Below are 14,894 nucleotides of genomic sequence, written 5' to 3' on the forward strand. Positions count from 1 at the left end.
TATGAACGCCCAGGTGGGTAGACTAAGCGCTGCTGAGGCCCGATTGGGTGGTCGTCTTGGTTTGGACACTAGACTCACGGACAACGGAGACCGGTTACTTCAGATGTGTGCCGATCACAGGCTGTTCCTGTGCAGTACGAATTTCCGGAACAGCGGGAATCGCTTGACAGCGTGGACAATAGTTGGTTTCTATTCCGAATGAATAACAGTATCTAGACCGACTAGTTATCGAACGCTTGAGGATGGTTCACTTGCGCTGCTCGAAGAGACCATGCTTAGCATATGGCAAGGAATCGCTTGACAGCGTGGACAATAGTTGGTTTCTATTCTGCACGAATAACAGTATCTAGACCGACTAGTTATCGAACGCTTGAGGATGGTTCACTTGCGCTGCTCGAAGAGACCATGCTTAGCAACCATATGGCAAGACAAGCGATATCATCATCATCATCATTAGCTGTAAGGACTGAGTACTTGTCGTGGATTGGTTGTAGCTGCCGCAAATCATAACTGAGCGTGCTATCAACGTCACTTGAGATCGCTTTGTCCCCACAAGTGTCTCAAGTTAGCATGCGGGAGTCAAGCCGTATATATTCGTGCTTTGATCTCATCTGTCGTTCTTCTGACGGAGCCGATAAGCTTCAGGGAAATGCAAAACGATCCATAACACCTAGTTTCTCTCTGGATTATAGTTGGCTGTAGTTTTGGAAGCATAAACGTACACTTTGTGGATTCAAAGCTTATACCAAAAGACTGGGTGGTCGTGGTCGGTTTATCCAAAAAGACTTGAGCACATGGTCAAATACACTTACCTGCAAATTAAGTTGTGTTACCAGGGCACTCAACTCTATCTCTCTTCGATGGTGTTTTTTAGCGTACGAATCCTTCAGCGTACGAATCTTCAGAAACGAGAAACACTCCCGTCTGACAAACTTTCCGCCGACAACCGTTTCAAAATGGTGGTTTGTCGATAACAGTGGTTATCTGGATTCTCCAGCATTTGTTCCATTATCTCCTCGATCATGAATTTGGATAGAAATGGGAACAGTGTGCATCGTTGTTGGATACCACTTGATGGCGGCTAGTGCAGCTGACCGGTATACTTAACTAACGGAGTCCGATCTTACTAGTCAGTCTCACAGAACTACCTAGAGAAGCGAACTGTCTACCACCGGTTGGCTATACACGGTCCTTAAAGCCGAGTAATATTGACCAACTGATTTTCCTTCCTCTACCTATTACCCACCTAGTTGTACGGTTGTTCAACATGATCCACCGAAGCATCATTTTCCGTACACCTCTTTTTTATTTTCTCATCTCACACTGCTTAAGCTCCCCATTCTCGAAGGAGTCTCAGTCAGCCCAGTGCAAAGGTCCCAGGCAGGCAACTTCGGAGTAGCATGTTTCCGCGTTCTAACCAAGCTCCACGTAGTCTCGGACACCGAGCTGTTGATGTGGAGTCAGACGTTCATGCAAAAGCCATCACACCCGTCAGCAAGAGATCTTCATCTGTTTTATCTGATCGGACCAAGGAGGTGAGCCTAAACAATGCCGGGCCCTTGGTAATCATATTACCTCAAGTCGAATCTATCCCGAGTCATGTTTTGGAAGAATTTATCCATCTGACTTCTATCTACCGCTCTGGATCATCCGACGGTTGCTCTCGCGGATTACCTATTTACCTGGTTCTCGGTCTTTCCACAAGCCCCGAGATTGGGTTTGAATCACGTCTATGTGCTTCCACGTTGGGTCGCTTGAAGACTGAGCGCTTTACTGTCCCACCTCCGGCCGCGTTTCTGGAGACCGTCTTCGAAGCGGTGAGTTATTGTTTTTGTGGCTGTTGTTATCCCTTCCCGGGCTTGTTTGCATCGTTTTACTCGTCGTCGACTGTCCATCGTCAACATTATCAAGAAGATAGATTGGCTACCGACCGGTTTTTCAGTTTCTCTAATTGGCCGCATTTTGGATAGACCCTGTGGACCTTATGAGCTGGCACCTATAAAGCGCTCACTTCTTCGTGTAAGGGGCTGCTCTATTCCATACTAAAATGGGGGCACTTTCTTTCCTCGAGGTTAATTATTATGGGTCCAGGACGCTTACAAAAGACATTTAAGCTGTACATATGAGGGCCTGGTCAACGGTTGGGTTCTGCGTATTCCTTTTGTGCAGCCAAGTTTTACAACATAGAATTCGGAACTGATGTACTTTTCCAGTACCAATGACGTTTGTTTCATTCCGGTACATCATTGAATGTGTTTCCCACTTTTTTAAGATCGTTCCACGGTATTCATGCTGCATTTATTGTCCTTTGCTAGTGGTGATCTGTGGCGTGCAAGTGCCCCGTGCCAGAGTGTCTTTCCAGGACGCAGTGTGATTATCGAGCTCGGTCACGTCAGCCCTTGCACTTAGGACATCTGTTTCTCTGTTTCTGTGCGTTTTGCGAAGCTCACTGCAGTACTTTATGGTTGTGGTATCTCAGTCTAATGGAAACGCCTATCGAAAATGCGCTTGCGGGACTTCAGCTCGCACATCTCAGAGTTATTTTTGTGCGTATAGTTGATTACCTCATCATTCAGTGGTTTGTCTGTGTCTCCAGACCCTTAACATTGATACCCTACAATTCCTGCTTACGGATTTCATCTTGCTTCTCCGATCGCTGTGAGGTGTAAGCAGATTTGTCGGGACCATTGCCAAGGCCTGCTCATTTCGGCCAATGGAAGGTTTATAACCTTGAGGTGTTTTTATCTTTGTATGTGAAATTCACCAAGCGCAAATGTCGTAGTGTATCGGATTACTTATCCACGAAAACGGTAGATTACAGCAGTCTTACCAGTAAACTGACTCGGTTCGACTACTTCCGTCTCCCTGGATGGAGACCATGGGACTCAACTCATCAATGTTCAATGACACTGGTAGAAATGACCAAATCGCACGGTCAGTGGCGCTCGCGCATCAACCCTATTATCTTCAATGCGTAGCTACCCAGTTTTCAAACTAAGTGAACATACTGTCGCCTTCAGTACTTGGCTGTACCTCCCACTTTCCGGTATTCGAAACGATATCAGCTGAAACCAGTCTGAATGGTTTTTAGCCGTTTAATTGAATCAAACTGAATTCTAGATTTCTACTGTCCAAACGGACTCTGTTAAATAACCGCTAATTTGTTTACCTATTCCCTTTACCTCAGCTCATTCAATTCCCTGGTTTTCGTCTGACTCACTCCATGATCACCCATCTTGTGGATTCACTATTCCTTTGTCTCGACTATTCCGTGCAAAATTTCATGCGTCGGATTCAGGTGAGTTATCCTCTGTCGTGTCTTTATTTTTGCGTTCACAGGTCTTCTCACCGTATGTAGGATCGTGAACCTTAGACATGTACATCATATCCATATTTTAGTGGGGAAGCGGCTGACGTTATTGGCCCACTTTCCCCCTCAGCTTGGTTGACGTCAGCGGCAGCGATATTTACATTCACGTGGATTTTATTAGTAGGCGTATGATTACTTCCATTGTGGTTGTGGTAAGGTCCGATATTGTATTATTGCGGATGTCATGATGCGAACTTTTGACCAGAAAGGCATGTGGTTCGATTCAGCCTTTAACTGCTCCTTTTTAAGCGTGAATGACTTGAAAGTATCTTCGTTATCCTATACCCTACAAGTTTCATGATGGCAGTAATTGGAATTGGCGTTGTAGTGGAGTTGTTTAATTTTTGCTACGATGTCAATTCATGGGTAGTGCACGTTTTACAATCGGTCTCAACTTCCTTCATTCTCAAGTTCTGCATGCTAGAACACTATTTGAACTCTCCGAACCCAGAGTTACTACTACCGATCGAACGGGCTCGTGCTTATTTGACCACACTTCCACCAACTGAATTGGCCAATATGTTAACTCTTCACTACCCATCGGTCACCAGCCTTGTGACCGATCCGTCCATATCACCTCCCGTCAGCCCAACTGGTCGGGTGAAGACGAAGCCCACTGTTGTGGATCGATTGGTTACTCAATTAGCTTCACACTGGAAAGTGCAATATCTCGTTTCGCCCGTATTGAGTTGGTTTCAATTCATCTGCTCCTCGCTTTCTGCTCAACCGCTTGGAAAATCGGTGAGTGATTACGGTTCTCTTTCACCAAAAATATGCTCATCTGTGCTGTTCAGTTATAAACCACGAACACCAACTTCGCCAACCATTAGATAAGAAGGCTTGGAACTGACCCAGAAGTGATCGCGTTAGAAAAGCTCCGCAATGCTGATTGGTCAGCATGGTTCGATTTTCTCATTACATCGTTAAATGAGCGAGCACTCTCTGCAACTCATCAGTACTCCCTATGCGTTATGGGCTCACAAAGCAGGCTTTTCCCGTAAATTCAGCCGAGAAGTCGAATGTTGGTTGTCGACACTCGCCATTCTTATTATTAGTTTAGAGCAGCACTTCGCTATCCTGGGTGCCGGCCCGAATGGGGGGTGAGACGGCCGAAGTGGTTAGAGCGCGAAACTACTGATCGGAAGGTCCGTGGTTCGAACCCGCCCTCTGCCTCTCGACTTCCCCTGTCTAGGCTTGAGCAACTTGGCAGTATCCCAGCCCTCGTGCAACCTTCAGGTCGCGTGGCAGTTAGGCACCGGAAGGGTGCTACAGCTGAACGATGCCGACCCGAATGAATCTTGAGATAGCCTTTGCACCATGTCATAAATAATGAATTCATCCGAAGTTTGCTCGGACCTAACTTTCACAGTGACTAAATGTGCAATGGCGTGATCTGTTCCGGTCTGATCATCCCCAATGAAGCGCCTGAGAATCTGAGACGATTCTTTCACTGACTTTATAGCGCTTGTTCGTCGGAACAGTCGACTTTTATGTAACTGTCTCACATTTTGTTGAACATGCTCCCGACAGTCGAATGCTATCCTTTTCTTATCTTGCTCGCTGTAATGGTTGATTCCATCACAAATTTGCTCGAAATCGGTCCACAGGAAAGCGAAGACCCATAGTCATGAGCTCGCTGTAAGATATCGAATTGTGGAAAACGTGAATCAACCAACGAGACATGAAAAGTACCGTAGTACGTGGCAAAACAATGGCATATGGACAAAGATCAACTGTAGAGTATCATACAGGTTGGGCAGATGAATTTCAACCCAGGTCTTGATAATCTGAAAGCAGAAAATGGGAGGTTCTGTTAATGACGAGCATTTCTGGAGTAAGTGAGGGTCTTCAAACAATTATGTACCCTCAGTAATTCAAGTAAAGCAGTTAGAAGACGGAAACCGACAGGTGCATTCATTTCGTGTCGGCTCATCAAATTACCGGTAACAATGAAACGACATTTTTGTGGTCCGTACAAAAGCGGAGTTAATCAGTTAGTTACACACTGATCGGCCAACAAAGAGGATCTGTGAGTTCTAGTGGTCAGAAAGAATGGTAAACGCTGAGGTCAAACCATTTTAGTGACCTATGACCGAAAGTTGTTTACCAGTCACTGAATGCGATAGCCTACGGGCGAGATGACTCAGTGGTTAGGTCGCATATTTACTGGCCGGAATGTCTATGGTTCGAACCCGACCTTTGCCTCTCGGCTTCCCCCGTCTGGGCTTGGACAACCTGGCAGTATCAAAACCTCGGTGCTTCCTTCGGGTTGCTTGGCAGCTAGGCGTTGAAAGGTTGTAACAGCTGAACCATTTAGTAGCCTTCGAGTAGACAATGGTATTGAGCTTTGGTCTGTTCCTAAGTTCTTAATCCAACGGGTCCCGTGCTTCTTCGTCCTGGCGTCGGGACTGCTATCGGTCCCACCTATGTTACTTTCACCGCACTTATAAGTGAACTTATTTACTGATTTAGCCCTATGAGGAAGTTACTGACTACCTCTCGTATTTGAATATACTCATCACACGTAATCCTCTCGGATAAGTTAAACGTAGCATTTACTGGAAACCCCACGTGGTCAGCGTTGTCTATGCGTTTCCTAATCCTTTGATCTTTTGAAACAGTAACACGACTTGGACAGAACTCTGTTCTGACACGCACGCCGAATATGCACACTGAAGTTGAACTAAAGATGCTTACAAATACCATGTGAAAAAACGGATATCCTAACTGTTTTACCAAACGACCCAACGAAATGGGACCTCAACCGTCTAACAATTACATTGAACTCCCTTTTAAGGGGGATATTTGAAATGCTCAAGCAACCGGACATCTGGTGTCCTCGCATAGCGGAAGATCCAGACCGAGGATTACCACTGCCTTCATTTAAGCGAGAGAAATGCAACTGCGGGGAAAGTTAAGCAGACAAAGCCGATAGTGGTTTCAATGCCGGAAAGCTCGAGACCATTGCCTGTTCGTAGGCCATTTCGGTCATAGGTCGTTGAGGTGGTTTGACCTTAGCCTTCGCCATTCTGCCGTGCCATCAGAACTCACGTATTCTCCAACTATCTGAAATCGCTGCATTTATTTGATGCATGCCTTCATTATGCGTCCGAGAGGACTTACCGCATGTACCGTTTCTCTTTGACTGATCAGTCGGTAATTACGTTGCTAAGCCTCGTTTTGTAGAGACTAAAAATTTCGTCTCACTATATTGTCAGGATCACCACTATTGACTGGTATTCAATTATGCTCTAAACTGTCGTGCACTGTATTTGCGGTACGTGATATGCTCCCATCCTATTTCTCTGCGTTCGTTTCCAGACGCTTGCTCTCTACCGTACCTGGCTCAAGAACGGTTTGACACAATCAGAGGAATTCAAGTTGACGCTAAACTTGCTCAGGTGTGTTTAACTATGCCGAAGTTGAGTTCCCATAATTACATTTCTAGCTGTTCATCCTTACAGTCTCCAATGCCCGATTTCCAATCCATTAAGTAGTTCTCATTAGGGCGAATTTGTGAGTATGGGGTGTTCTTCTCTCGTTTTAGAATTAGTGAAGATTTCAGTACCTTGTTCATATGCGTTTGGATGCACAAAGAATAAGTGATTGATGGAAACCAATAAACTAAAGACCTTGGAAGACATTTGAACTCCATTTAGGTTTAAGCTTTTAGTAGTCGCAGGGTCTTCATCACCCATGAACTTTCAGATTTTTTGATGCACGCACTGCTTTACCATTCCGGTGTAGTTACGCCAGCCGAAAAGAGAGATGTACTCATTAGAAACTGTCCGAAGTTGCATGCAGATCAAGCGCATGCATGGACATAATAAGCATTTCGGATTATCTGGGGAATCCTGAGCATAGACACCATACCACAGGTAAGTTTCCTTGTCCGCGAAGAGAAAACTTGTCTGAAGCTTGATGTAATTTCCTGAAGAAATGTTTCCCAAAAGAAACATCTGGCATACATTGTATCCAATTCCTTGAGCGTTGACGTAGCATTTAAGTCTTCCGCTTCCTCGGTTTGCAGTTTCCTTCATTTTTACTGTATGGACTAAGCAATGGGATTTCTATGATGATTTGCACTGTCTGGTAGGACTTCGTATCTACAGGCAGATCTTGTTAATGTTTCGCAATAAGTGAGGAAAGGCGGCTCAGGAAAGACGGTTTTCCAATAGGTCCTAAGCTTTTCCAACTGGTTGGTTTGGTATACACGGTACTAGGTGCTTGTTGTTCCCAGAGATCGCGGGTAATCGTCTAACCACCTCATTTGACGTTGCATGGTGTGAAGCGGTCTGAAAATGCCCGACCTCATTTCAGCACATGAGTTTCAGAGGTGTGAAGTAGAAAAATTTTAAGGGCGGGGTGTAATTAGTCCAAAGAAACAATGTACCACACACTTCCTCTTGCTTGGGATGTGACAGGATCGGTGAAATTTCTCTGTGACTGACAGTTTTCACCGTTCGCTGAGCACTACATAAATGCTGTCGAGTAGCCTCACTTCGTGTTCATTTGATTTCATGGACGAACTCAAGAAATCACCTCGATGTGCCACTTGAAAGCAAAGAGGATAGTATCGTTTGGTTAGACGTTTTCTGTTTTGCTCTAAATAAAAAATAGGATGGTGTCGGTTATGGTAATGCGATCGATCTTCGGGCACATTATCTCCCAGTTGATACCAAGTGAAAGCCGACTTGACTGCACAGCCTCGGGGACCGGATTTTATCCTCAGATAAAAGTTTGGTGATCCTTAAGTTTATTCATAACAGGTAAATCTATCGTCAGTCTAGCTAAGGCTCTACTTATCGGCATTTGGTTGAGCAATTCACGTCTGTCATGTGACCTTATGTCCAGGTAAGCAACAAGGCATAAACTAGCCTGACGCTTCGGTATGTCCAATGGAAACGAAGCCAGACTGGGTCGACAAAGCTTGATGACTCTGAGTGGTTCAGATCAAGCTGTCACTGATAATGAGATCTTTACGATTTAATTACTGTTGACGGCCCTCACCCAGAGGCTCATCTAGGAGGGGCAAGTAGTTGCCCTAAGGGAGCAAGGTCCTGGATGAACGTGACACAACTGCAGTGATATTTCCGATTTGATCAAATAGCTTGGGTTCTTGGGGACGCGGTTGTTTGCCCCTCACGACCAAAACCGATGGTAGGTCTGAAACCAACTAACCACGTGATCAGACAAGCAGAGAAATGAGAAAAATGTGACAGCGCGCCACTGTACATTCTGATGTTATTGAGCAGAGATGTAGTTAACAGTTCCTGCGTTTCTTGTTGAGATCTCAGAGGGAAGCGATTTCTACCAAGCGAGCTTGTATGCTAAACCTCAGTAAATAATACGGACGGCTGTGGTGTCATTTAAAGAGTGGAGCAACAAAACCGCAGCCCAACGAACTTTTCCCCAAACCCAGTTAATTACGTTGTCTTTTTACTCATTGTTCGTTTTTTGTTTCCTCGTTCGTCTATTTTAACAATGTAGCGTGTACGCAGAGGCAGTTCCCAGCATACTTGGACTTCACGATGATTTTGGTTTGTTGAAAAGAAGAAAATGCGATGATCTGAAGCTCAGACAGAAAGAACAACTGGCCATCAATTCTTACAAATTAATTGTACCGTGCACTGTAGTTGTCACCTTTTCGTAGATCATCCGCGCCACATGACCTACACGCATCAACAGCTGCAGTTAGTTTGGTGCATGAGGTCGTTGGAGAGGTGTTAGGCTAGCACTAAAACTCTTCCCGGTTCACTTTTACTCTTTCCTTCATGATAAGGCTTTCAAATAAATCATGGTTGTTCGGCAGTGAAGCATCAGTGTTAAACATTGGTGTCATGCTGTCGATGATGATGATGGTGATGAGTGCATCATATGTGCGTTGTATGGTCCGAATTCCTAGGCATATTTCTTGGCTGACAGGTGCATGTGAGGATTGTGATGTGGTCTACAGTTGTGTACTAGAATTATCGTAAGATCGGAGTTATCCGAATGTGCGAACCTAATTTCCTTCTCTACAGGTTTACGGGGATGGGAGAACTTGGTAACCTAATACTCAGTAAGCAGGACAAAGCTGTTACCAATATGTTCACAGAAGTTAATGGAAGCGACAGTTGTGTCGGATAGCACGACGGCGATCAATCTGTCCAAGACAACTCAACTTGGTGTCTGCATGGCTCAATCCTTAACGCCTCATTGCACGTAGTACCTGCGAACAAGAAGTCTTCCTTGGCATGTATGTAGTAGCTTCACTTCCCGACGAAAAGTTTGTTTGGAGGTTCCGTTTTACTTCTCATACAACACTCTCTTCCCTGTTCCTGATTGTTGTACTGGCCTTCTTCAGCTCATGTTACTGTGACTTACACCTTCAAAATTATCGTTTCTGTTTTGGGAAATCCACAACCTGATCAATTACGCCAACATCACTTTCACTTCCTCTCTGAAATGGACTTTCATCCAGCTGTCTTAGATTTTCCATATTGTAGCGGAAATCACCTGATTACATAATTAGCTTATACTCGAACAGGAAATCAGACTACGGAGAATATTGGCCCGTATAATTTCACCGTCGTGACGACCAATCTTGTGTCCCTGTGCAGATGTGTTTTCGTCCTCGCAATTTATTTTTCTAGCTTTATTTTATTCCCACAGCGGCCTGACGAAAGATAACTTGCTTCAGGCAATAGATCGAGCCGCTGGTTGGTTGGAGTCACATCTACAGGACGAAAAAGTTGGTAGATTCTGCAACCTCTGGTCTCCCAGCATCGTCCAAGAATGCTGTTCGGAACTCCGTGAACTAGAGAGGACCACGAGGGACTGGTATCAATCATTAGATGCCGCATCTACGAGTAGGTCACGGTCTGGGTTTCTCATTTTGTTTAACTGTCTCTATGTTTTTTTGGTTCCTAATACTTTTTACGCATTAGATGAGCTTGATCATTTTGCTTTTTCGGTATCCCCTTTCGCTTTCTCTTACGCACTTTCCGACTGCATATTTTGTTCCCGCTATTATCAGAAATAAACACGGGTTCCGGAATCACAGGGCTGGAAACTGATCCGGAAGGCTCACCCGTCGGAGTCAGTCCGGCCGCACAAGCATTGAACGGGAAGCAAAAGATCAGTCGCTGGGGACTGCGTCAGGTGGGTCCTGACGCCAGGATCGTCCTTTGCCACTTGTTGTTCATCTTTACTTCATGTTAATCACCGTCATCTTTGATCTATTCCCTTTGATCAACCGTCGTAGCGATGTTTTTTCACTATCCTCTATCCCCAACTTAAATAGGCATTGGACATCAATCTCTCAGAACATGTACAATTGTCCTTCTCAGGGAGGCTGTATAGTTCACTGGTAAGCTCCCTATTAAAACATCTTCCACTCCGAAGGTATGAAACCTACCTAATTAAAAGATTGAGAGTAAGAGATAAGATGGGCTCGGGGTAGCTCCATGGTTAGGACGCAAAATTACTGACCGGAAGGTCCGTTGTTCGAATCCAACCCCTACATTTCGACTGCATTTGTCTAGACTAAGGCAAACTGGCAGTATCTTAACTCTCGTGCTTCACTTGGGTGGCATGGCAGCCGTGCATCGAAAGGGTGTTATAGCTGAACGACTATTTATTATTTTTTGGGGGCACCACCTCAGTTTGCGCGTTAAAAATGCCTGTAATCTTGGTGACCAGTAGCTTTCATACAAAACTACCACTTTCAGTACCTTAGGAAGTCACCAATCCCTATAAATGATCATCAGTCGCTTGGCCCAGCCTAATCATATGCGTCGTGTTACTTTGTTGCGACATGTCTGAATGCCAGTTTCTTACTGATACACTGGGGACAGTCGTTAAGTAAGTACTTAACTTTCAGACCGATTGTTCAGTAGAGCTGAATGGGCAACGGCTGCCGTAGTGCAGTGTTTATGAACGTCTGCAGCAATTACGGGCTAACAGGACCGGAATTCCCCGGTGGTTGATATTTTGCTCATTACCGATGTCATTTTTGTGGATTCGGAACTAAGTGGTCACTGTAGGGGATTTTACTCCTTTGTGGGATAACAGACTATTTTTTAAACTCTTCGGTCAACTGATAATCGATTATTATTGTATTGACGTATGTGAAGCAGGAGTGACTTGATATTCACGACTTTATTTCCGGCGTGACCTGACATTGCCTAGAATTCAGTTAGGGCATCTAACAGATAACGAATTTGTATTTCTTTTCATTCTATTAGCATCTTCAGCAAATCGCGGCTTCCTCTCCAGCGCGTTACAGTTCGCCTTGCAGTCGACCGCAGACGCCGTGGGAACAAGAACGATCCGCATTTCTAACCTGGCTACGATGTGAATTGTCTCGACTAATACCTTGTCCAAGTAATCTACCCCTACACGAAGTCTTCTACGGACCGATCGGACAACGAACTACAGATTCTAGCCCTCACCAAATGATTTCCCTGTCTGTTCGCAGGCGGTTGAACCCACCTTATCAGAAGTGTGTACATCAGGCACTTCGTGATCCGGGGACATATCTGCAGGTTCGTTTTTCCCATTGTTTCTCGATTTGTTCCGTGACTTGTTTACTTCGCCCGCTATTCAAAATTAAGAAAAAAGATCACCTTCTGCGCGAATCAGTTTATTAAACCGAAGAATTATACTTACACCATTCCTATGGTGACAGAAAATGTTAACCAGAGTTAGCGCTATCAGCGGGATTGACCCAGCGTCTGCGAGCCTCATTCAACATGAGCCCAACACACAGCAACAGATGAACATTAGACGGGAATTGACAGCATGCGCACCACGGGAGTCGGTTGTTGCCATGTCTCTTAGGGTTTCCAGCGACAGGGGACAGGGGATCATGTGGAGGAGAGCGTGAAGGTCCCGCAGCACTCACTTTGACTGTGTCCGCTTTCATTTCGCGTTGCCATATCATATCACGCGAACATTTGCTTCACAATGGCTTGGAACGGAAAACCACATTTTCTTGGATAACTGGTGGTTAGGCATATGTGATGTATTCCCAAACCACCTTAATCTGCTATCCTAACGACTCTGATTCGTTACCGAATCGCTTGCTTACGCAACACTTTGTGGCACACACTAACTGAAGCTTGATAACTTTCGCTGTGCTATGGAGACACTGGTGATCAAACGTGAAGATGCTTGAGGTCCTCGGATCGGAGAAGCCAAGTCTCAACTATACAGAACTCTAGCTTCACCGAGGTTCGTCTTTGACTCCGTAAATTGAGTAAGTTGACAAACACTACCCGCACTTTCGTTATCCGCGCATTGATTCTATCTGGTATGATACAGTCATGCCCTATGCAGCCGCCGAAATACATCAACCGATCAACAAAAAAGGAGACAGTCCTGATAAACCCCACGAGTCGTAGTTAAGATTTTAGACAACTCATTGTGCCCCATAACCCAAGGTATGAAATTTCAAGACACAAAGGATGTTTGCGGTCTTCGAGGGCCTCCCTCTTTTGCTAAGAATAATTAGGAGAGCCAATCTATCTACAAACTCAAAGGTGCCTTTTTCAAATTCTAAGAAAGCCGCGAGTGTTCGCCGATGGCACGTGTGGCACTGTTCAAACGATTAATATGATATAAAGATACGATCAGTCCACCTTATGCCAGGTCAAAACCCTGTTTGTTGATCTCTCTCTGAACATGGAAGTCACTATTTAGGGGAGCCCAGTAGTTTGAGATCGGACGATCTGAGTACCTTTTTTGAACACGGGTACAGCTACCAGTTCGCCTAAATTCTCGGGAACGTTCTCATTTCCAAGGGCGTACGGACAACCTAGTCGAGTTGGAGCACAATCATTCCCATTCATCTTTGTACGAATCTGGTAGAAGCTGATCTGATCCAGCAGCCCGGCAGAAAGGCATATTATTACTTAAGAAACTGGTGAGGAAGAGTAAAGTTTCAAAAGACATTCAGCGTCATCATTGTGTTGAGACTAAATATACCACCAAGACGTGCTTCTGCTGTGCTTAGGCATCCTACATATGCATTGAAATCTGTTATAATTTTATCCGAGATCTTCATGGTGCACAGGGGGATGGTCAGTTTTTGATGGAAAGCATTTCAGTACGTAATTGGATAAGGCAAAAAGGGACTTGGTTACTTCGACCAGGGCTATTCTTTGTCAACGTGGATAGTCGGGTAGCACTGAATTGGCCGTTTACGGATATCCAGTTTAGTATGCAAGCCTCAACGTGCTAACCTACGCAACCCGCTGTAGCAGCCACAGGATGACCCGAAGTTCCTAGTCGGTTCGCCTAGGTAGAGAGAGCACCGTAGGTTTGACAGGTGTACCTGGATCTTGCATTCGATCTTCGGAAATGCGAGAGATGTCAATCGGTGAAATATCTAGGGTATGTACAAAGACAGCTTCTTGGCCGATCTGCCCTAGAGTTTACACGTTAGTTTTCGGCAAAAATGAGAACAAGGCTTGTGTTGCTGACGTATATTGCTGATACGTATACCACTGACGTTGCTGCGGTATATATATGAAAGATTGCGTGCGATGTGATAATTTCTTAGGTGCCTGACTGGGGTTCCTACAGCCGGACTGATTGTCAAGTGTGACAGAATTGGCCTTGAGAGACGACAATGAAAAAGATGCGAATCGTCAGCATTTGCATGTTTTCACTTATCCTCCCTAATTTATGCAGCGAATAAGACGACCCGACTACGCGGCAACCGATTTGGTACGAAGGCACTCATATGTGTAAAGCACGTTGTGGGCCAAGATTCCACTGGGGAACCAAAACCTAAACAGGAGGATGGAATCCTCAACCAGCGTCTTTGACTTAAAAACCTGACTACTAAGTCTCCTTGTGGTTGGTCAGGAGCACTGAGGAATGATTAATTACGTACAATGACTAAGAGTGACTGATTGTGTCCTAATAGAATCAGCTGTAGTCGGAGATTATAGAATAGAAGCAGGATACATCTTACTTTCGTTTCAAAATGGTATTGCGAACGCCAGTTGATTTTGTGTTTTGGAGGACTGCATAGTCGAATGAATCTCTTCAGATAGCTGTTCTTCGGAAGAGGTTTTTTCAATAATTTCACCTCTTGAGATAAGCCTTCAAGGGAGCAAGCACGCTCAGAATAGATTCCTCTGCCTCCCGTGTTATCTGTCAGTTAATGTATGTTGATTCCTTTCTCCTACCTTTTATATTGTACAACGCGATTCCCCCTTTTTTGTTATTTTGGTCTGTGCCCATACCACCCTTGGTGTTTTTGACTTGAGCGGTTGACATTCATTTTTGACCACATGTGCTCTGGGCTTTGTAGAAAGACGGGACCATGCAACCAAATGTCTAGAACATTCATGCGGCTACCAGAGACTCCACTTGATGCGTGATCTGCTGGATTGTCTTGCGCTGGCACATACCCCAACTGCGATACTTCGGTATTTTCATGAAGGAATCCCAGTCTATCAGCGACCAACGTCCTATATTTGGACTTTCTGTTATTGATGCAATGAAGTACGACCATAGAGTCGGTCCACAA

The 14,894-nt window shown here is 44.9% G+C and overlaps 1 protein-coding gene across 1 annotated transcript in view; it reads left to right on the forward strand.

Moving 5' to 3' along the window:
* T265_02625 (hypothetical protein) overlaps positions 1–14,894 on the forward strand; it is a gene marked incomplete at both ends in the record, with an annotated part of 39,661 nt that overhangs the window by 12,028 nt on the left and 12,739 nt on the right. The window contains 7 exons of the mRNA XM_009166923.1: positions 1,333–1,817; positions 3,188–3,298; positions 3,782–4,111; positions 6,692–6,771; positions 10,025–10,221; positions 10,389–10,513; positions 11,599–11,898. Coding sequence (XP_009165187.1) covers positions 1,333–1,817; positions 3,188–3,298; positions 3,782–4,111; positions 6,692–6,771; positions 10,025–10,221; positions 10,389–10,513; positions 11,599–11,898 — 1,628 coding nt within the window. The remainder of the gene's footprint in view (positions 1–1,332; positions 1,818–3,187; positions 3,299–3,781; positions 4,112–6,691; positions 6,772–10,024; positions 10,222–10,388; positions 10,514–11,598; positions 11,899–14,894) is intronic.

Source organism: Opisthorchis viverrini, assembly GCF_000715545.1.
Source record: "Opisthorchis viverrini unplaced genomic scaffold opera_v5_33, whole genome shotgun sequence".
Taxonomy (NCBI): Eukaryota; Metazoa; Platyhelminthes; class Trematoda; order Opisthorchiida; family Opisthorchiidae; genus Opisthorchis; species Opisthorchis viverrini.